We start from the raw sequence: 24,537 nt of genomic DNA, 5'->3' as shown, positions 1-24,537 counted from the left end.
GCATGCTGTTCTGAGGGTTATAGGAGAATCTTCTCGATATCTGGAGTAGTCGTACCTAATGAAATGATCACCTACCTAACAGCGTGTTGGGCCGCCTTTTGCCGTGATAACCGCTTGCTGTCGATGTGACATCGACTCCACGAGACTACAGAAGATGTCTTCAGGTATCCTGGACCAGCTGGACAGAAGGACATCCGGGAGTTTTGGAAGGGAGCGAGGCAATGGCAGGGACTGGCGAATGCTGCTTTCCATCGCATTCCACATATATTCGATGGGACTGATGTCGGCGGAATATGGCGGCCAGGGGAACACATGAGATACTTGGATCCTCGAACCATTCCTGCGCAATGCGGGCGCGCGACATGGGGCGATACCTTGTTAAAGCGTCCAGTGCTATTTGGATACATGGTCACCATCAGGTAAAAAGTTGATCCGCAGCAATGCCGAGGTATGTCTGGCGGTGAGAGTGCGTTCAGTGGGGATGAGGGGACTCAATTTGCTGCTGAAATTTGGGCGTCAGCAGCACCGTCAATAAAGAAACCACTCTTTGCCACAGAATTCTGGCTCCTAAAGTGGGCCAACAGGAAGCACAACCTTCCAGCTCTGATTCGTACCACGCAGCTTGCCAACTCTCTCGGGATTCCACGGCTTCCCACCTTAGTCGACGACCAACGCCTCCTAGCAACAGTCAACATGATAACAGGCATAATCGCAACACCTTCATTCTGGGATACCTGTGGCTGGAGGATTCCCCCTGCTGCCCTTAGGGCCAATCCCGAGCTCTACTCGCATTCAGCGCGACTCCATCTCTCGGACAGGTTCCTCCCTCAGCAGATGTTCAAGCAAACCCAGGCACTGGACGCCAACCTGAACAAATTCGCTGTTGACCGGACTTACAGAAAAAAAATTATGTCTAGTAGGACTAATCAGCAATGACATGTGTACCTTGCATCTGTTCCTGTCTGATTGAGCTGGTGCTCTTATCTCGATGTTAAGCCAGCTCAATCAGACCTAACTCTGGTAAGGAGTTCTCTCCTTTGTATCAAAATATGTTTTCTTTTGTAAAATTACCTGTTTTTGTAAATTAATTGTTCTATTTTCCATGAAGTTTCGGGAGGCTGTAAAAATGTAAACCCCTGGCTTTTTGGCCGTGAAGGGTATTAAAGATTATCTCTCTCTCTCTCTCTCAATGATGCCCATGAAAACATATCCCAAACCATGCCGCCGATCTATTTTCATGCAACCATGCAGTTTGATTTCAGCTGTTCATCTAATCGCTATCGAATATGCACCGGTCCATAAACCCAGGTGAAAGGAAGAGAAATGAAGATTATCACTGAAAATAGTTCAAAACATACGTTGTTATAGTAACACGGACTGTTTGAGGGTTGTGAAGAGAGAAGACACTCAGAAACAACAGGAAAGGAGAGTTAATGCAAGTAGACTCCTTCATCCTTTACGAAGAACTCCAACTCCTGCTCTATTCTAGCAACATGGATTTGCTTTCTTATTTCTTGAGAATCAAAAGAAATCGATATTTTCCAAAGCATCTCGAAGATAGTTCATGACACAAACTTCTGCTAGCAGAGACCGAAATGTGGGACTTCATAAAACCATTAGTCAAACTTCTAAAGGGCCGGCTCTTATCTAAAAGCGGAGCAAAAATTAAATTCATTTCCGTCTTAATGTTTTTAAGCACTCCCCCCTCATTTTTTTTTCGCTGCTTCATCTAACGATCTTTTTTGTGTCAAGTAATAAAGTATCCTATCCTATCCTTCTCCCAAACTTCATTTGTAGCAAGAGGGGCAAAAAAAAATTACATTAAAGTCAAAGAAATAATGGAACAGATTATTAAAAGAATGTACGTTAATTCGCCATTCGATAAAGTCGCATTTGCTGCACACCAAGAGAGTTTTTTCCCTCCCCCCTGAAAATAGCAAATTCGCACATCGTGAGATCATCATTATCATCAACTTCACTTAAATAACTATTTGACGATGTTCTATGTCGGCAGTCAACCCCGAGCATCATTATCGTACCTATTAGATCGGATAAAGCGAATCGCTAGACTTACACGACCCTCCGGAATTCGAATTGTGGTAGTTTGGAGTTTTCCTGTCACAGGGAACTGTTTATTCCTTAATCGTGATTATACGAAATATCAGCGTTCATAGATTCTCTCGGGGTGTTTGACTTACTTAAGCCTACAGTATTGAGTCAAAAATTCCATGGAGTCCGCCATATTCTTATGTGCAGCGAATTTTCTGCACTGCTTGCCATTTTATTAGGATCATCGGCTGCGACAATACGCAACAATCTAATAATAATATACGCAATCTAATAGTACGCAGAAATCTAATAATAATATAAGCAACAATCTAATAACAATATGTGCAAAAAGCTAATAATAATACACTCAGCTATCTAATAATGTGCAATAATCTAATGGTAATATACGCAACGATCTAAAAGTAATATATATGCAACGAGCTAGAATTATGCAACACGCTAATAATAATATACGCAACAATCTAAAATTTGCAACAATCTAATAATAATATATGCAACAATTTAGAATTGTGTAACAAGCTAATAATATAGGCAACAATCTAATAATAATATATGCAACAATCTAATAATTATATATGCAACAATCTAGAATTGTGCAATAATCTAAAATTAACAACAATCTAATAATAATATATGCAAACAAACTAATAATAATATAAGCAACAATCTAATAATATGTGCAACAAGCTAATAATAATACACTCAGCAATCTAATAATGTGCAATAATCTAATGCTAATATACGCAACAATCTAAAAGTAATATATATGCAACGAGCTAGAATTATGCAACAAGCTAATAATAATATACGCAACAATCTAAAAATGCGCAATAATCTAAAATTTGCAACAATCTAATAATAATATATGCAACAATTTAGAATTGTGTAACAAGCTAATAATATACGCAACAATCTAATAATAATATATGCAACAATCTAGAATTGTGCAATAATCTAAAATTAACAACAATCTAGAATTGTGCAATAATCTAAAATTAACAACAATCTAATAATAATATACGCAAACAAACTAATAATAATATAAGCAACAATCTAATAATAATACACGCAGCAATCTAATAATGTGCAATAATCTAATGGCAATATACGCAACAATCTAATAATGCGCAATAATCTAAAATTTGCAACAATCTAATAAAAATATATGCAACAATCTAGAATTGTGCAACAAGCTAATAATAATATATGCAACAATCTAATAATAATATACGCAACAATCTAATAATGTGCAATAATCTAAAATTTAGAACAAACTAATAATAATATAAGCAACAATCTAATAATAATATGTGCAACAAGCTAATAATAATACACGCAGCAATCTAATAATGTGCAATAATCTTATAATAATATATGCAATAATCTAGAATTCTGCAACAAGCTAATAATAATATACGCAGCAATCTAATAATGTGCAGTAATCTAATAATAATATATGCAACAATCTAGAATTGTGCAACAATCTAATAATAATATATGCAACAATCTAATAATAATATATGCAACAATCTAATAATGCACAATAATCTAAAATTTGCAACAATCTAGAATTGTGCAACAAACGAATTGATTATTAGATTGTTGCATATAATAATATATGCAACAATCTAATAATAATATACGCAGCAATTTAATAATGTGCAATAATCTAAAATTTACAACAATCTAATAATAATATATGCAAACAAACTAATAATAATATAAGCAACAAGCTAATAATAATACACGCAGCAATCTAATAATGTCCAATAATCTAATGGTAATATATGCCGCAATCTAATAATAATATATGCAAAAATCTAGAATTGTGCAACTAGCCAATAATAATATATGCAACAATCTAATAATAATATATGCAACAATCTAGTAATTCGCAATAATCTAAAATTTGCAACAATCTATTAATAATATTTATTATTAGATTGTTGAACCAAAGATTAGATTTTAGAACAAACATTAGATTGTAGAAATCTAGCAACAAGCTAATAATAATATATGCAGCTATCTAATGTGCAATAATCTAAAATTTACAACAATCTAATAATAATATATGCAACAATATAAAATTCTGCAAGAAGCTAATAATAATATATGCAACAATCTAATACCGTACAACAATCTAATAATAATATACGCAACAATCTAATAATAATATATGCAACAATCTAATAATAATATATGCAACAATCTAGAATTGTGCCACAAGCTAATAATAATATAAGCAATAATCTAATAATAATATACGCAGCAATCTAATAATGTGCAATCTAAAATGGGCAACAGTCTACGCAACAATCTAATAATGCGCAAGAATAGAGAGAGAGAGAGAGAGAGAATCTTTATTGCAACTAAATGAATACAATGTACATAGATGTAAGTGAAATTGCAATTGTCCCATCAGGGCCAAAGCCCAGGGGCTCACATCAGAATACATAATTAGTTATGTGCGCACTGTAAAATCAAAAACGTAAAAATGTAAACATGTTGCTCACATTATGCAGTATTAACTATATTTACAAGCTACATCATACAGTTGTATTTACAATAAAAATATATACATGAATGGCACTTCTGTCAAACGAATTTTATCGTGGCACAGGTGAGCTTGGCAGTTGGTGTGGAGGGCGCACGAACTTGTTCTTATTCGATTCTGGGATTGGAGCGAGCTGCCACCACTTCTTTCCTGTAGGTTTTGTTGCTGCAAAACCTATGCAAGTCAGCGTCAAGGTTCTGTGCTTCCGGTCGCATTTGGTTTGGGAGGAAGCGGTCTGAGATATGAAGCCTCCGATGCTTCGAGCAAAGCAAAGGGGTTGACCGAAGTTCTGGCTTGGGTATTCGCCAGTAACACGAACCCCAAATGGACAGTATTGAGATCTGACCCGTGATCATTTTAACTGTAGCTATCAGTCGTTGTATTTCGATGCTATCAGGCAGTCGCTGCATCCCCAGTGAGGTAGCTAAGGCTGTACTTTTGTCCTGTGGTGGGAGACATTTAAGTAGCCAGAATTCTGCAGCAGCGAGGATTGGTTTCTTCGTTGTAGTAGCTGCTGATGCCACACTTCAGCAGCATAGAGGAGTGGAGAATAGATTACTGTTCTGATGAATTTCTTAATTACACGTGGCTCCTTAACATGAATTAGTTTCTGTTTAGCTACTCATCGGAGAGAGGTTGCTCTAGACGAGAGCTTGTCTACATGAGCATGAAACCGGAGTTTTGGGTCAAATTCTGTTCCCAAATCCGCATGGGTAGGAGTGGTACATATTACAATTCCATCGAGTGTTGGGCTATTATTGTAGGGGTTGGTCTGAGAGAGAACACCATTAGTTTTGTTTTTTGTGGATTGATGGCTGTGAATAATAAGCCAGATAGGACTCCTCCTTGCGGAACACCAGCAGAGATCGCCTTCTTGCGCGATTGTCCATAGGCATTGATCTGTAGTACCCAATCATAGAGGAGTGATGCTATGAACCAGAGGATATTGCCTTGGATCAGAAAGTGGTCTTTGAGTAAGCGGAGGAGCGCCTACACGTTGATGGCGTCAAAGGCAGCTTCAATATCCAGGTACGTGATTGCGAGTTACTCTTGCTGTTCAAAGGCGGACAATGTATTACATATGATTGCAAGGAGGTTCATCACTGTGGATCTGTGGCGGCTTATCTCCAAGAATCTGATTCATTAAGGTGGGCAGCATAAGGTTTTCCAGGATTTTCAGGAGAGTTGAGGGGTTAGACACCGGCCGAAAGTGCTTAGGTAGAGTGGGGTTTCGAACTTTTGGATGTGGTCTGCCAAGGTAGCTATTACAGGCTTTAGGAAAGATTCTTGTGGTTAGAATTCCGTTGATGCATCTGAGCGGTTGGAGGGTGAACGCACTGAGGCATTTTACCATGAATTGTGGCACTTTGTCGGCCCCCGCGATTGCTGTCGCTGGGAGGGAGTTTATCGCTGCTATCAGCTGCTGTGTAGAAATGGTGATGGACTGCAGGATGTCTTGTTGTAATTCATTGTCGGGACATAAAAGAGAGTTTAGTTGACCTGCAGGCGTGTTGAATCTGGTAATATGATCTAGCCATTGAGCTGGGTCCAGCTGACTAGGAAGGCTATGAGATCTGAAGTGGTATGGGATTTTCCCTTTTTGAAGTTGGGCGTCCAGGTGTGCTGTTATGGCTCTTGATTTCTCCCTATTAAATTGCGCTTGTGCTCTTGAATAAGATATCCGGTCGGAAACCTGTTGTGTACTTTTCCAGATCTGGTGTAGCCGCTGCTTTAATAGGAAGGCCATGTATACATTTACCAAGCTTTGGAGTGAGATGAGATCCTCATCTTCTTTGATGCGGAATATTGTGCAATGGTATTTATCCAGTTTGTTTACAGTGTTACAGCAAGCGAGATGTCACACGTTTCAAGGACATGCCAAGGTATAAGGGTGGCAGCTTGCAGGCATTTTTGGATGTTAAGGAGCTCGGGGCTGACGATGACTGCGGTTTGAACTTTTCCGGGCAGGTGGTTCCCGAGTAGGAACAATGAATTTTGCGTAGATAGGTTGCGGATCCGATTTGTAGTGCCTCTCAGGTGGTTCTTCAAACATACATGCTAAGGAGGAAAATAGCAAGTCAAGGTGGTTTTCTCCTCTAGTAGGGCAGTGATCGCTTAGGTGTATATTTGCTGACTTCAGGTAGTCAACAAGGATCTTCTTGTGGGGTGCGAGCTGTGGAGTGAGGTTGAAATCCCCGATGACGATATGGTGAGCTGAGGGGTGAAAGTGGGTTATTGCCCAATTGGATGCATCAGTAATGGTATCAATAGTGGGTACAGGCGGGATATACATTAAGCAGATAACTATTGTGGATGCATTTCTGAGCAGTGTGATGGCCAGGGCTTCGAAATTTGGCGAGTCACTGGAGGTAGTGTTGATCAATTTGAAGACCGCCTCTTTGAAGAACATAGCAACACCACCTCCCCTTCTATTCCTCCTGGAGGTGAACTCCAGTGTCAGAGCAGGGCACTGACACAGTAAGTGTAATGTTATAATGCAATCCGACAAAGAATGACAGCAGAAAGAGAAGCATACTGGAACCAAGTGGCAGACGATCTTGAAGTGGCGGCATCCAAGAACGAGTACCGCACTCTCTACCGCACCCTCAGATGTCTGAGTGGAAAGACCAAATTGACTAGTGACAACATCAAGAATGCTGATGGGACCTTCGTGCGATCACCATCCGAACGCCTGCAACGGAGGAGTGAATTCTTCAAAGCTTTGTATAATCACGACCCACCTCAGGGACCGCCAGCAACAGCACTCTCGATCGACCCCCCTGAGGTCTCCATGGTCGATGTTGAGCCTACAGTAGAAGAAGTGAAAGCAGCCATACAATCTCTGAAGAATGGCAGGGCACCAGGAGTGGACCAAGTCACCACAGAAGCGATCAAAGCCGGGGGAGATGTACTGCTTCGCCGACTACACTCACTCCTCAAAACCATCTGGTGCACTGAACAAATTCCGCTAACATGGAGGAAAGCCATTATCGTACCGATCCACAAGAAAGGTGATAACCGGGACTGCAAGAACTACCGTGGCATCAGCCTCCTTTCCATCATCGGAAAGGTCTTTATGAAGATCATCCAGTCAAGACTGCAAAAACATCGCGAGCAAACCAGTCGAGAAGAACAGGCAGGATTTAGACCCGGGCGAGGATGCTGTGATCAAATCTTTGCCATTCGTCAGCTGATGGAGGAGAGGATCCGGTGTGGACAGCGAACCGTCATTGTTTTCATTGACTTTAAGTCTGCTTTCGACTGTGTCCACCGGCCTGCCTTATGGAAACTACTAGAGGTCGAACATGTACCTCGAAAAGTCATCACACTCCTCCAAACTGCATACAACGGTTTAACCAGCCAGGTGCGCATCCAGAACGATTTATCTGAGGAATTTACTGTCCAAACTGGAGTCCGCCAAGGGGATGTAGCCTCCCCGTTGCTTTTCAACATCGTGGTCGACGCCATTATGAGGCAAGCATTCAGAAACAGACAGGGCATACAATATGACAAGCATCACTATGTGACTGACCTGATGTTTGCTGATGATAGTGCTATCCTTGCCAGTAACGACGCTGAAGCCACGGACATCCTCTACGACATTGCCCGCATTGCCCGGCCATACGGTTTGAAGATCAATGCTGGTAAGACAAAGGCCCTGACAACAGATGGGTCGCAAGCCACCATCTATCTCGAAGGCGTCCAGATCGAGCAAGTGCAGGACTTTAAATACCTTGGGTCGCTGGTCCAGGAGAAGAAAGTTGCATCCACCATGGAAATCCACAGCAGAATTGGACAGGCGGCCACTGCGTTCGCCTCGCTCAAATGGTGTCTGATTAATTTAGACTAAAATCCGACTCTTCCGGACTTTGATCCTGCCCATTCTTCTTTACGGATCGGAAACATGGATTTGTCTCAAGTTAGATTTGAACAAACTTGAGGTATTCCAAATGCGATGCCTGCGGCAGATCTTGGGCATCTCTCTTCGCGACCGCATCACTAATGATACCATCCGCGACAGATGCCAACAGCAACCAACCATTGCCGACCAAATCCAGAAGCGAAGGCTTAGATGGTTTGGCCACGTATGTAGAATGGGCACGAACAGAATACCATCCACACTCCTTTGGAGACAACGACCCACCCAATGGAGCATCCAACGGACCGCGCCTAGGAAAACGTGGGCCAAGCAAGTGGAAAATGACTTGAAGAGCCGACGTCTCGACCTTAACCAGGCCAGGACTGACGCCATGGATCGTAAGGTATGGAAGAACATCACAGAGCAAGTCCGAAACCCTGCGGCACCTACAGCAGCATACTGGTTGCGTGGCCAACCGCCTCCCCCAGCTGCCAGCTAAGGACCAAAGAAGAAGAAGAAGAAGAAGAATAATGCAATCTAATAATAATATATGCAACAATCTGATAATACGCAACAATAATAATAATGAGTAGAAATCTAATAATACACAAAACTCTAATAATAATATACACAACAATCTAATAATAATATACACAACAATCTAATAATAATATATGCAACAATCTAATAATACGCAACAATAATAATTAGAAATCTAATAATAATATACACAACAATCTAATAATAATAATATACGCAACAATCTAGTAATATATGCAACCATCTAATAATGAGCAACAATCCAATAATAATAACATAGGCAACAATACAATAATGAGAAACTATCTAATAATAATATATACAACAATCTAATACACAACGATCCAATAATACTATATGCAACAATCTAATAATACACAACAATCTAATGTGCAACAATCCAATAATAAAATACACAACAATCTAATAATACTCAGAAACTTAATAATAATACGCAACAATCTAATAATAATTTACGCAACAATAATAATAACTAGATATCTAATAATACGCAGAACTCTAATAATAATTTATATACGTAAAAATGTAATAATATGCAACAATCTAATAATCTGCAATAATCCAATAATGCGCAACAATATAATAATAATATACGCAACAATATAATAATATGCAATAATCTAATAATGCGCATCAATGTAATAATAATATACGCAACAATATAATAATAATAAACGCAACAATCTAATAATAATATATGCAACAATCTAATAATACTCAATAATAATAATAAGCAGAAATCTAATAATAGTCAAAACTCTAATATATATATATATATATTTATATATATATACGCAAAAATGTAATAATGTGCAACAACCTAATAATTCGCAACAATCTAATAATGTGCAACAATTTAATAGTAATATATGCAACAATTTAATAATAATAATATAGGCAACAATCTAATACAGGTTAAAATGATGTATGAAATCTCCGTCCTGGTGCTCTCCTGGTTTCCACACTACATTCTTCGTAATTGGTCACAGCTCCTTCAAGGATAAATTAGCATCAATGGGAATCATTTGGGATCCACTCTGTCACTGTGGCCAGCCTGAAGATTGGAACCACATTGTTTATGATTACCCCAGGTACGAGCATCTCTGATGCACCCTTTTTGCAGAAATTCAAGATATCCCTCGAGGACAGGAGTGTATCTACATCAATCAATGATGCACATTCAAAGAATTCTCTCGTTTTGCGCAGCGTCTATTTGAACGGAGAAAATCCCCGCTCTCTTGCCCAGCAAACCAAAACAACGGTGATGCAGACGCTTACTGAAGAGTTCCTTTATCTGCCTCACCTGACTGTACACTTACCGGACTGTCCTCATCCCTGGACTTGACACCCACTATATCGACTTATCTTTGCACTTGACACCTACTGAACTGACTGCACGCCCGGATGTGGCACCTACTGGATTGACCCTGTCTCCAGACTTGTGTTCATACTCCAGGAAATAACTATCACAAACCTCTGCTTACCCTGGTTCCCAGGGTAGGACGTTGTTGATCCAGTCCCTGGACTGGGTAGAATCCGTGGCTTAAATCCACACCATCGCACACCCAACTCTACCTCTCTCTTTTGTTTTTTTTAACTTGGTCTCCGTCCAGGAAACTCAGGCGATCCTGACGGAGACTATCCAGAAAATAATGGGCAGTCTGGCTTACCTCCTGTTATGTTTGTAAGTTGCGTGTATTCTGTGGTTGGTTTGGCTGCTTTACGGGATGAAAAACCACTTTTCGAAAAGAAAAAGATACGCAACTCTTGCCCAAGACTGATTAGTTAGGCTACAGTGTGAAAAGAACTCATAAAAGTTCCTCTCATCCGAAATGAAAAGAGGAATTCCTGGTTGAGAGGGGTTGCACATCGGCTGTCCGGAAGATAAAGTACGAATAAGAGTAGAATTAAACGAAACCTCACAACAGAAGAGTAATTTCCTCAGATGGTAGGGCTCTACGACTTGTAACTTCAGTGTCTGTACTGTTACCGTACCTACACATTCTCCTACCCTGTAAGGAAATGCCGCTTTTGATTGTACGCATCCGGTTTCTGCTATAACCGCCATTACTTTTTTTTAGATTCAAGATGAATGTATTAATGTCTTCGAGGTCGACATACGAAATTTTCGATCAGTCTCTTAAATAGCAGCAGCGAACCCTGGTTTAGGCTAATCTTAATGACGTCCGAGTATTTTAATCATAATCTTAAATGTCAGAAGTGAGCATCTTTTATATTTTAACGAGAGAAATAAAGTTTTGATTTGTAGGACAGAATTCTTTAACTCCGAGTCGTCTTCATTTTCTCTCGTGGGTCGGTGAAAAAGAAAGAAAGATAAAAAGTGGCACCTTCGTGTACGCCAAGAGAGTTTTTCTTCGCAGTAGTGCAGTAAGAAAAGAGAGCTATTAAGAAAGGCCGGATATCTAAAGTTACAATACAAAGCCGACACTGAGCTACACAATACTAGGAGAGGCGGTGTCTTCAGCTTAGACCTAGAAATGTGCAACTCATTAATCATCTCAGATCTGGCCAGTCAAACGGCCGCTCGAAGGCAAAAGAATCTTGGCTGCTGATGTCAAGATCACGTGAATATGTAGGGCTTCAGACGATTCGAAGGCGCCATCTCCTGTGGAATAACTCGCGCAAAAAGAGGAAAGGCGGTATTAAAAAAAAAAAAAACTCCAGTGGCTAGGGGACACGGCTGCGTTCGTCTTAGCGTTTAGAGGAAAAAGACTAATGGTTTTAGCGCGTTTTCGAAATCTTGCAGATGTAAACAGCAAGAAGGATCCTGTTTGAGGGTAACAAACTCTACATTTCACGATATTCACAGCAGAAAAATTAAAAACGTTGCGTTCACGTTAACTCTTTTCATCCCCTTTTTTGTCTCTCTCTTTCATCTCTTTCAATTCATCCATCCTCTCGCTTTCTGTCTTTCTACTTGGAATTGGGCAGAATATGGACCACAGGCAACCTCCTGACACCATGCCTTGAATGGAATGGCTCAGAAGATTTCCCGTTGAACAGCAGCATAAATTTCTGAAATCAGCAATCGTAGAAGAGCTTCCAGACCACACAATAGGAAAACGAATGGAAAATGTGAACGGATCCTCACCTGCACCAACCAGAAGACATGGTACTTTAGTCTGCAGCCATATCCAAACTCGGGATGTACTATTGGTACCTGATTCACTCTGACCAGACAACACAAGCCGTGCGCAACTTCTTAATCATTGCTGCGAAGGCCATCAATGGAGATATGGGAAAATTAAAGAGCGTGGAAGTTGATGTACACGAGGGATGTTTGAAAAGTAGTGTGCGCGATGGTCTTGTAGTTCTCAGAGAAATTTATAATTATACTCCTTCAAATCACTTTCTATCCGACCCATTGTGAGTTTCTAATGTTGAGTCGACTTTTTAAATACCAACTGGAGTGCTATTTTAGGGTTCTCTTCCGAAGAACCTCAATTGCATATTAAGCTGAGAATCCGACCCAATATAGTCCATTGTTCGCCTCAATAAAACTCTGTTAATTGAAGGAAAATGGTGCAATGGATCTAGAGGACGTTGGAAATGGATAAGAGTCATCAGGGGTTTGCTGGATACTAATGGCAACCAGAAGTGCAAAAGATATGAGATGAGATTATCAGGAACGTTGAACAATTCATTATAATGTCATCAGAGACCATAAATGATTTGGATCGAGAGTGTGGGAGTGAGAGTGACCTCATCCTTAAAAGGCGAAGTACGGATGGATGGGAGTTTTGGATGGATTTTCAATGGATTTTCTGGTTTTCAATCCATCCAAAACCATCGTGCAATCTCTCACTATACTTCATTTCATTCAGTGGAACAGGCTAACTGATCATATAATACAAACAATTAATGGAAAAAATACCCTAACGCCTCATGCCCTTAGATGATCGCCAGGAATGAACAAGTGCCATCTGTTGAGAGCAAACGTGACGTAGAAGGGAAAACCGCAAATACTTTTTGTAATCGGATCCGAATGAGTTGAAAAATACAATATAAGAAGCACCCCAAGCAGAAAGGTATCACGCTAATGTGGCCCTCTTCTTCCTCAACCCTCTGAACATCATCATAACGGATTGCATAATTCTGCCACATTGCAAAATGCAGTCCTCTCTGCAGGCCTACAGTTCCGCCCCCGCATGTAAGAAACAACCCGCACACTGTAATTAGCATTCTGTTATGCGGTTTAAACGTTTAAGGGGATGGGGAGGGGAAGGATCTCTTTTAATTTTCCACTATAATCGCCATTTTATTGCCTCAAGGCAGGCGATAATCACCTGGTTACATGTGATCCTGGCGTAAATTAAGCAGAAAACAAAGAGCACCTTTAAGCCTAATGGCTGCGGGGAAACTTCCTTCTCTTTTCTTGAAAACTATTACCTCGTAAATGCACTCGCTCGCTGCCTCTCTGCACGAGCTGTTAAGGCTTCATTTTCTCTCTATTTTGCTGTTTGTTCATTCCTCAGAAAAGGAATTTATGTTTTCGAATTTCGATTTAAATTTGGATTTATACGTTGAGTTTATATTTCGCGAGTTTATTTGAATTTGGAGTTTGGATTTGAATTCATATTTGTGATTTGAATTTTAATATATTTTTTTCAGTTTGAATTTGGATTTTGGAGTTTGGATTTCAAGTTGGATTTATATTTTGGATTTCAAATTTTGAGTTTGAATTTATATGTTGGATTTTTATTTCGTGACTTGAATTTGGATTTATATGTTGGATCTTTGTTGGATTATGTTTGACCACTCTGCCTACGGAATAGGCCTCCTTTTAGGCCGAGATGTTGGAATATTATTTCGTGACTCGAATTTGATGAATTTGAAATATTTGAATTTATATTTTGCAATTTCAATTTGTATTTGAATATATATTTTGAAGTTTGGATTTGAAATTAGCTCTATGTTTGAAATTTGGATTTATGTTTCGCGATTTTAATTTGTATTTTGGAATTTGTATTTGAATTTGGATTAATTTTTGGAGTTTGAATTTAAATTTATATCTTGCAGTTTTTATTTGAATTTTTTATTTTGGATTTATACGTTAGATTTGAATTTTTGAATTTGGATTTATATGTTCAATTTTTATTTCGTGATTTGAATTTAGATTTATATTTTGTGACTTGAATTTTTGTATTTTGGAATTTGGATTCATTTTTGGCGTTTGAATTTAAATTAATATCTTGTAGTTTGGATTTGAATTTTTGATTTTGGATTTATATTTGAATTTTTATTTCGTCATTTGAATTTGGATTTATATATTGGATTTGTCCTTCGATATTTGAATTTGGATATATATTTTAGAATTTGGATTTGTAATTAGATTTATAATTGGAAATTGGATTTATATATCGCGATTTCAATTTGCATATATATTTTGGAGTTTGGATTTCAATTTATATCTTCGTGTTTGAATTTGCAATTAGATTTATCTTTGGTATTAAGTGGATTTGGAATTTCCTGTTAAATATGCTGATTTTTAATAGAATTGCTTTCTAAAAGAAAAATTATTCTGCAAATAATTAAGGGCTGTGGAGAAAGTAGTGGGAATATGGCTGACCATGTTCAAAAAGAAAAAAAATTGAGATTATTTGTGCATTGTACAAGTAGCAGCATCAGTCTCTACTAGATGTCTTGAATGGTGGTGTGGTTAGCGGAAGGCAATACCGTGGGTTAGCGAAGTCATGGTGTTGTTAGCAGATGTTGTACTGTGGGTACTTCCCCATGACCGAAACAGTATTTGTGATGAATATTTTGGTGGGCAACGGACAAACAGCATGTAGAACTTATTTTTCTGTAATTGTTTTTGTTTGCCGGGCGTTGATTGGAGTAATGAATGAGCATCGTGGGTGATGCGCAGAAAAGAAATGTTCAGTATTCTCGGTTTGTGCGTATGAAGTCCGTTGCTTACTGAGGAGCTCGTTTTTTGTTATCAGTTTACTAAATGAATAAATCATGAATCTATTATACATTGTTAAAACCAATCTTGGATGTTCGTTCACGATATTAACTTAGAGTTTTGCATCCGCAAAGATAAATCATTCAGAAATCTCTTTTATGATATTAACCAGTATTTAATTAGTCGATTTTTAAATACGAAATTAGGTAACTAATGCGCTTGCGCAAAATACTAACTGACACTGTAAATCAAGATATCATAAGCACGCTGATAACGATCAGAATGAATTGAAACGAGAATCCGAATTTCTCTTTATAAATTTTCAATTTAGAAAGAGATATTCAGAGAAGAAATATGAATTACATTTCAATTATTATTAAACTTCAAGAGGAAATAAGTAAAGTACATTACAAAGATTCTGACTGCATAAGATTACAAAATTTTATATCGGATTGGGGATTGCATCTTGATGTCCTGTTTCAAGAGATCACAGTGGAAACTATTCACTGTATTGTGATACTATTTCAACACCTCGTTGGGTCTATGCCATAATGAATCCAGGCTATTCTATGGCTAAAGAGAACCTACTCCCTTTTGTAACTAATAAAGTGGCCACTCAGTGTAAATCCTCCGAAAGATGGAGAAGGTATATCTAAACAATCTATCAAGAGCAAGTCATTAAAACTGAATGTCCAGAATTTAACACACAAACAGACCATTATCTACGTCCAAAGACGCGCTTATTTCTACAATAAATATCTTTAATCTCTTGTGGTAAACTATTCTCTTAGGTGATTCTCGAAAATCGAAAAGAAAAGAGAACGCATGCTCCATTTCGCACGCGCATTAGAGATTTCTTCACGACCATCTCGTGCAAGAAATTCTTTACCAACTAATATTTTCACTTCGTATAGTCCCATCTTCTTTCTCTAACTTTTATATCTCTCCATCTATCTACTTCATATCTGTCTGCTGGCGATCTTCTTCATCTTACCAGAGCATCCTCTTACGTTTCTCTTTCATCTATATCATTCCTCCCATTCCTCGTGCAATCTGCCAATGCTTGCTACGCCAAAATGGGTCTAATTGATCATTGCTCTGTCGGATTTTTGCGAGAGGAGCTTACAGGACCATCTCCTCTCCCCCCAATCTCGGATAACACTTGGGAAGTGTCTTTTTTAGTGCTAACTGAGGCTAAGATGATATCAGTCCTCGCCATCAGATAGCCCGATTCTCCGTTGCCAATGTGAGATGGATCAATAGTCGTCCAGCTGCAAGCTGGCCCGACGACTCATTAATTTCATGCCTCTCTTCCGTCTCAAATATTGACAAACGTTGGTGGCATTGGCTGTGCATGCTTCACGGAGGGATACTAACAAACTAGGCAGATGGAAACAGCTGGAATGGGGAGTGGAACAACAATTGACAATTAGCTTGTTCCTCACGGAACACAATCTGTGTAGGCATAGGATTACAGTGCAGATAAAGGCGTCTCCAGGGCTATAAACAGGGGATTCTCTCATCCATAGATAGATAGATTAACAAAGGAAGCAGGCAGATAGATAAATTAAATATATATAGAGAAGATACCAGAGAGTGTACCTTTTTAAATACATGGCTGTGCCAGAGTTTCATTTACCTATCTAGATAAACGACCATAACCCAACTGAACACCTTGAGCATCCAAAAAAGAAATACATATTTAAAGGAATCAAAAACTTGAAAATTAGAAGGTGCAAGGTCAGGGCTGTATGATAGATATGATACGATCTCGATGTCAGGATGTGGAGATCAATGGTGGCAAAACGAATCCGATAATGAAGAATGTCTGTTTAATATCGCTTAAATTTAGATATCCTAAGACAAATAATTCTTCCTCTAGAAGACAAAACGCACCTTCCATCAATAAACTCAGCCACTACTTTATCTAAGGATGGAATTTATAATTTTTTAGAATGATAAATAGCTGATAATAATCCATCTTTGTCTTTCCTCACTGGAGGAAAATGAATGGCGTTTGGCTAGTGATTGAACATACCGAGGGGCCCTTTTGATGGTTTTTAGATCTCCCAATATCTTCACGCTATTCGCTCTTATTTTAAGAAGGACGTTTTCTGGCATGTAAGCTTCCCAGGACTTGAGATCACACGTATAAATTATTACCTACCCGGATAGTTGTAAAAATAGTATGGAAACACCTAGCCCTCTCCTTAATGAACTAAAATAACTAACATATAAAGATACTTCTTACTCTAGTGATACTTTAGAGCCGTTGTCAAGGTGATAGATGAAGATGAGCATAAGAAACATTAAATTCCAAAGTAAACCCAGATAACAATTATATTAGAATATAAGATGCTATAAAAGCTTTATTCGGCTCAAAATTACATCCCCCCTACATTGTAAATGGTGCAGTGTGCAGCTGAAATTCCGACAGAGCTTACAAGAAGGATGATCATAAGATGGCTACGATTAAGGTCATTATTGTATATGATGCTCTTTCTCCAGGGAGTTTTCTCCAACATCAGATTTACGAAGATGTTGTATGGAAAATGACCTGACGCTCCCAGAAGCACTGGGTTAGGGTAATTTGCGAAAACTACGCCTGTTTGGATTTCCCCATCTATGGCGTGTTTCTTTTATGGCCACCAGGAATCTGTAATAAAAGTCTTAGGAGGAGATCTTTAGTCCATGTCTATCATGGGCGCTCTGTATTACAGTGACATTCCTCATTTTGTAGAGGAATTCTCCACAAAACCTAAAAAGAATTCTCTTTTATTGAGGCTGCTTATCTTAATATCATAAACTGAGGATAAAAAATGTTTCGGGTGCATCTAATATTTTTTATACGAACGTACATATATTGTAATTTGCAAATGCATATACGTAAGAAAATATCTATTGAAAATACAATTACCATAAGTTTATTAAAGATGCTATTAATTATTCCTAGCTTAGTGTAAGAGTGCATTGGATATCGCTAGGTCTAAACAAAATGATTGTGATAAACTGAAGAAGAAAGAAACGTTGTAACCAAAGAATGTTTTAGGAATCAATAATAATTCTAGAGTGACAGCAATATTATTCAACAAATTTGTATCAGTTTATCACAATCATTTTTATTTTTTTAAAGATTCAAATAATACAAAAATAATTAAAATTTCAGATAATTCAAAATCATTCAATTTTCAAAATAATTCAAAAGCGTTCGAGGGTGATTATTAAATGAATTATTAATTATTAAACTCACCTGGTTGACCCATACATTCGTTGTCATGATCTGGTTTTTGAGGTTCTGAAAAGAAATATCAAACAAATATAAATCTCAACAAGTGTAGACTCTGCATACAATGTATTCAAATCTAAGATTAACAAATTGTTCTTAAAATGTCCCTGTATTGTACTATTTATTATTGCGTCCAAGATTTTCCCTACTACTGAAGCAAGACTGACCAACCTATAGTTACCCACTTCACTCTTAGATCGGAATTTATGGTACATTAGCACTTCTTAAATCCAGAGAAATCTCTCAACAAATCCAATGATGTTCTCATAATTAACTTTAAATGGTTCAATGTAATCTCTGGCTTTCTCCCTCAAAATTACTGGACATGTGTCAACTCCAGGAATCTTACTCACTTTTAGAAATTTTTCTAATAAACAATCAGTGTTTCTTTCTCCTAACTCAATGGAATCTCTTAATAAAACAAAATTCTCTTGAACCAGTGCAATACGCACTCGTCTATTCTGCTCTATGGAAAGGATAGGTGTGCCTAATAAAGTGGCCACTTAGTGTTTACGTTTTATTCTGCAAAATTACAGAATTATCCCCGCAATGATTTGGAATATTGCAGTGAAGCGACATTTAAAGGGAAAGCTACTGTCAGAAGTAATTGCTCAATCGAAAAGTCTCATATTGAGAAGCAAGTCATCACGAGTTGCCTTGGTGTTACAACTACAATAAACAGTGGCAATCTCGACACGTGTGGTATGGCATTTAAATCTAGTTGGGAAATTATTCTGGTAAAATAAACGTTTAATTGGGATCCAATTCCACAGGAAATTTGTTTGCAAAGGACAAGGTCCCAGCATGATTCCAGACTGTTTCCAGAGCGATCTTTTTATTGCTTCTTTTGTGAAGAGAGGTTTGTCGTAACTCAATTGTTGATGGTATCCATCAAATCAAACTCTCTATTCCCCTACCCAGACCCTCTCAACCTCAAAGTTACCCGGAATATCCGCTTCCTTGCGTATTTCTACGTTTACAGCCCCAGGGCCCCCGTCACACAGAGGTGCACCAGGAGATCCGACATTTCATTCACAACAGGGACTTCGTGTCAGCAGATCCCATCGGGGGAACAAGTGTACGGCAAGATGTCGCTAAGATCGATAGGGTGTCGTTTGGCGTTGCTGTTTCGCCCGCTGAGTAGCGCATTTTCCACTTCGCCAACTCGACTTTCTTCCTTGCATTCACTATGAAAACGCTAGAGGATTTATTAACATCATGGGGTTAGAGTACTGAGCGCCAGATGGCGCTAAAGGCAAGGGAAATTATGCAGTGAAAGGAGTCAGATTTATTTCTCTTCTTGTGGCTATGGAAGTTTTCTTAAATACACAATTTATTCAACTCCAATCAAGCTGTCTTTAAGAAAATCCTCAGTCATCAACGGGATTTGAACCTACTCCATTAGGAACTAGGGACAAATAGAATAAAGTGGAGTACAGTCAAAACAATCCACGAAGAAATGGTTGCTGTTTATGGAAAAGACCGCCCAGGTTGCTCATTGGTATCAATAATTCAAAGGTGGAAGGACTTCAGCGCATGATGAAGAAATCCCTGGAGGCTCAGCAACTGCTGTAATAGAAGAGAGAGTTGCAAAAATTGAGGCTTTAATCCATCCTAGAAGATTGCGGTCTTTGTGTCAAAGAACTAGCTAAAATCCATTAACAGTTGCACATGAATGAAGTGTCTGCTAGATGGGTTCCCAGATTTCTAACCCTTTACCAGAAGAAGGAAATGGGCATGTGTACATGATGTTGTACACATGTGTATATACACGGTGCTTATAATTAAAATTCCCATACTCAGGTCTTCGTTCACCCAAGGAAGGACCAACTGCATGAGAGAAAAGTTTACTTGTATTACCGATCTCAGATGACAGAAACATCCCTATACTTTTTACAGTGCAGTGCACTGCTTTTAAATGATTTATAAGAACTTTTAAGATTACTTTATAAATTCTTAAGAGTTATGGGCAAAGCGTGGTGGAAAACAGTGGATCTAAAACGGGATGGTACTTTATTTGCTGGTAAATCATTGAATAGATTGATATCCGTAGTCCACCCTCTCAATGGATTCATTTTCCCAGAATAATCTTAGAACAACTTAATACTACGATATTGACTTGGCAATTTTCTTACTGAGGTTGTTATTTTGAGGGAAAAAACAGAATGAAAATAGATTGGGAGTTTAAATTGTTTCGAGATTGAGCCCCTAACTCTCTCCTGTTCGTTCTGGAAATGCAATCTGTTTAAACAAAAACAAAACAAAAACCTAAAACGAAGTAAACACAACATCCATATACTGGCAATCCTCCAGCCTATTTTTTCCCCATTTCGTGCAATGAAGTTTCCCCACATACCACGATGTTGTTCTCAATCAATAAACTCCCTTATTTTCGCTAAGATGGTCCATCTAACACGAAGGAGAAAAAGATAACTCTTTAATCTTTTATACAAGCCTTAGATGATTTGAGAGAGAAGGTTGGATGCTCGTGGTACCATTTGGTAGCTGCATAATTTCGAATGCCTAATCAGACATTAAGATAAAGAATTATGGGAATAGCAAATATCACTCCTTCTGTCGACAGGGCAGAGTAAACAGCTCGCGAGATTTGCATAATTTAGGAGAGGAAATCCTTTCAGCGAGGATGTAATAAAATCTTTTGCCCTCGCTTAAGAAAAAAAGAAGAGGATAAGATTTTTAAAAATGATTCTTGCGTTTGATTATGCGTTTCTTTTTCGGTCTCTGGATAAGCAGCTTAATTTTTTCTTTTGATTTGGGACCTATGAAGGTACAGTATTTATTATGTGCATGTCGGTGCACCCTACTAATGAGTCACTGGAATTATTTACTCAGAAGAACAGAAGAGGAAATGATGAGGCTTACCGGCTGTTTGGATGGATCTCTTTCAATGTTTTCTCTTTGGTACTGTATGCACTGATCAAGGATCATCTTTGATGGACAAACGGCCGTCTTCGATAGCCGTTTGTCCATCCTTTGTCCGTTTGTCCATCATGTATCCTGCATTCACCATCGTACTACTCTCTCCTGGAAAGCTTACGAGCGTATCTATAAATGTGTCTGACAAGTTGTGCTTGGGTTGGACCCGTGACCAACTACTAACGAAGGAATGTTCGGATATTATTGGTAAGGCAGTGTATAAAAGACACTTCCTGGTAGAAAATATAGGCAGATTCATTTCTCCATATCTCAATCATGTCCGTGTATGTCCAACAGGAAACGAACTGGGAAACCATGGAAGTATTTGTAGAGAAACTGGCAACATTAGCTCCATATAGCGCAGCTCGCAGGTGGCTTAGAATGTTTAAAGATGGACATGATCCAATCACAAAAATTGGTGGTCCTGAAGCTCACAAGTTCTGTCACCACAGAAACCATAAACACTGCTTCTGTAATCGTGAGAGAAGATCATCGTATAACAGTAAGGCAACTGGCAAAGATGTTAAGATTAAAACCCTGCGATTTATTTATTTCCAAAGTTAAAGAAGGAGTTGGGAGGAAGACATTTCCAGCCGTCAGGAAAAGTTGTAAAGACATCGAAGGAGATTATCAAACGCATGTCAAAAAATGGCTTCCACCATATTTTTGAAGAATGGCAGAAACGTTGGAGTAAGTGCATTTCATCAAATGGGGACTGCTTTGAAAAGGACCATCAAACTATGGTTGATTAACAAAGGTATGGTGTGAAAAAAAAAGTATCATTCTTTATTGAACAGCCCTCGAACAATAAGAAGAGAAGAGAGAAAGAGAGCTATATTAAGAAAAAGAAAGCGAGAGAGAGAGAGAGCGTAGCTGTTTAAAGTGGATGTTGCGCGTGGTGATTTGGGTTCTGTTGAGAGAAAATGCGGATTCTTTCCTTAAAACCCTTATTTCCTGCAGGCTTTAATTTTAGGTTGGGTGGGTTGGGAACTACGATTCTTATCTTTTTATAACGAGACGTTGTGCACTGTGGGAGCAGTGATGGAGGTCGATAATGTGGTGTGAATTGTAGTGACGGTAACTCGCGCAAATAAAGTGAGACTGCGCTCTGTTCGTTGGTGGCGCAGCTACGAATGGGAGATTGGATTTGTCCCGCATTACACCACAGAAAAGTCTCTTCGGCAAATACTTTATAAACATGAAAGCACTCGCTAATGCAATCTCCTTGAGAGGTGTTCACCCCTATTTGCATAAAGAAAACACTTCGATTGTGCACTTTGGCTTTCCATTGTTTTTGCTCTACAACGTCTACCACTTGTTCAATCTTACTGCTCCAACAGATGGAGGGCGCCTCGTTGTACCACCATTTTGTACCAGCACAGTTGCTGCATTCAACCAGTCTTCTCTGATTGAACTTAGTTTATACTTGGCGCAAATTTGCATAATTTTTATATTAGATCCTTCTCTTTGAGGTCTTTGGACCCTGATAATTGGATCCTTAGTTGAAATACTAATTATCTACTGGCGTAACTATTTTTAAATTAATAATACCATTTACAATGAAATAAATCTTTTAAGTTGTATTCCGTGGTGATTAAATTCCATCTGTTCGTGTTTAAATTATGGATTCTTCTCATTCTTGGAACAGACCTTGCCTTCTCATTATAGAAATATCACTCGAAATCCTTTTCTTTGGTAAAGTATACCATCGTTTAATTGTTAAACATAGCAACTTGAGTTCTCTTCATCGTCCAAGGACCAATTGTCGGAATCATCATCAAAATCCTTTCCCAAACATCGAGATCCTTTTCGTTGTTTAAATAGACCACAAGTTTTAGAAACATTGAGATCAAAATGGGTTACTCAATGCTCAAATAATCCAGATCTCATTTGCTATAAATATAAACAAACAACAAAATCGTTTAGAAGTTAAAATGGGCCAATTTTCAAAAATTAGAAACAGCAACATCAAAATCTCTTTCATTGTCGAAATAGTCCATGCCTCAATCGTAAAACTCAACAACAAGCATGGTTTTCATTGTCCAAATAGGCAACATAGCTAGAAATATTGCCATTATCGAAATGGAAATTGTTTTTTCAGTTGGTGCTGGTACTCCATTAAAAATACTAACCCAAAGGTTCCTCTAAGAAGGACATTACCGTAATCAGCAACCAAAAAAAAGAAAGAAAAAATTCAAAAGCAACCAAGTCATTAACGGCACCACTGTGGTCCATATCTGTCTATTCTTATTTATTCTGAAGAAGAGCCCATCCAACTTACAGTCTAAAAGAATGTTACACCAATCCCCATGGACTAATACATCACCCTTGGAAGGAAAAAAAGCCGAATTTTCCCTCTCCCTGTTGAATCGGATATGTAACTTTGTGTTAAGCTGTTTGATAGTTCAACCTTTGTGCCTACACAGACGCCCTCTAGCGGCTACCTTTAGTTCAGAGACATTGTTGGAAGAAAACAATTTCTTTTTTTTTCTTCTGCGTGTGTAAACCATAACTCTTGTATTTGGAGACTGCACGAATTCGGGTTTTATTTATTCCAAAAGAAGGAGAATGGAAGAAATGGTTGACTCGATTCATAGTGGTGATTACCTTTGTCTACAAGGTCTGTTGACTTTACCATTTTGACCAGAAATTCTACTCGATTTTCCACTCAGAAGTAGAAATTCTAACATGCTTTATAAATAAGGTTTTTATCGTAAGAAAAATGAAATCTTATTTTGACTGAGAAAGGAATTTTTTGTATAAATAAGAAAAAAAAATCGTAGATCAAAAGACATCACATTGTCGTCTGCTTTTGGATTGTACGTCTGCTGAACAGGAAACACGTGTGCTTATAGAACGTTATTTTCATCTTCCATTTAGCAAAATGCTCTTAAAAGTAACTTAGACGTTTAATAAAGCTGCTTCTTTCATTCTTTTCGAAATTACGTTTGTAATTTTTAATTTAAAAAAAAAAAAATTCCCGAAACGTAGACACTAAGTGAACATCCGGGGGGATGCGCACAATTTTATAACAGCTCACTGATTGTATTGCTCACATTTTAACTTGCTCTAAGCGACTTATAGTTTTTATATAAAATTAGTGAGGCACTCAGAGGACGTCATACATTAATAATAGTTATAATTTTTAATTTTAAAACTGAATTACCAAAACGTAGATAATAAGTGAACATCCTGGGGTGCGTACAATATTGTAACAGCGCCCTGATTATATTTCACACTTGTTCTAAGCGACTTATAGTTTTTACATAAAATTAGTAAGGCACTCAGAGGACGTCACACACAATTAATTGCGTGTTTATTCATAAGACGTGAGCGTTGAT

The 24,537-nt window shown here is 38.2% G+C and overlaps 1 protein-coding gene across 3 annotated transcripts in view; it reads right to left on the bottom strand.

Annotated features, from left to right (window-relative positions):
• The window catches only part of LOC150088805 (acetylcholine receptor subunit alpha-like 1), a 138,932-nt gene that overhangs the window by 44,919 nt on the left and 69,476 nt on the right, over positions 1-24,537 (bottom strand). For all 3 annotated transcript variants that reach the window (XM_090370908.1, XM_090370910.1, XM_090370909.1), the window contains one exon: positions 18,224-18,268. In XM_090370908.1, coding sequence (XP_090227034.1) covers positions 18,224-18,268 — 45 coding nt within the window. The remainder of the gene's footprint in view (positions 1-18,223; positions 18,269-24,537) is intronic.

Source organism: Mastigoproctus giganteus, chromosome 3 (assembly GCF_048544385.1).
Source record: "Mastigoproctus giganteus isolate SK-2022 chromosome 3, ASM4854438v1, whole genome shotgun sequence".
NCBI lineage: Eukaryota > Metazoa > Arthropoda > Arachnida > Uropygi > Thelyphonidae > Mastigoproctus > Mastigoproctus giganteus.
This window is presented reverse-complemented; position numbering and strand designations above follow the sequence as displayed.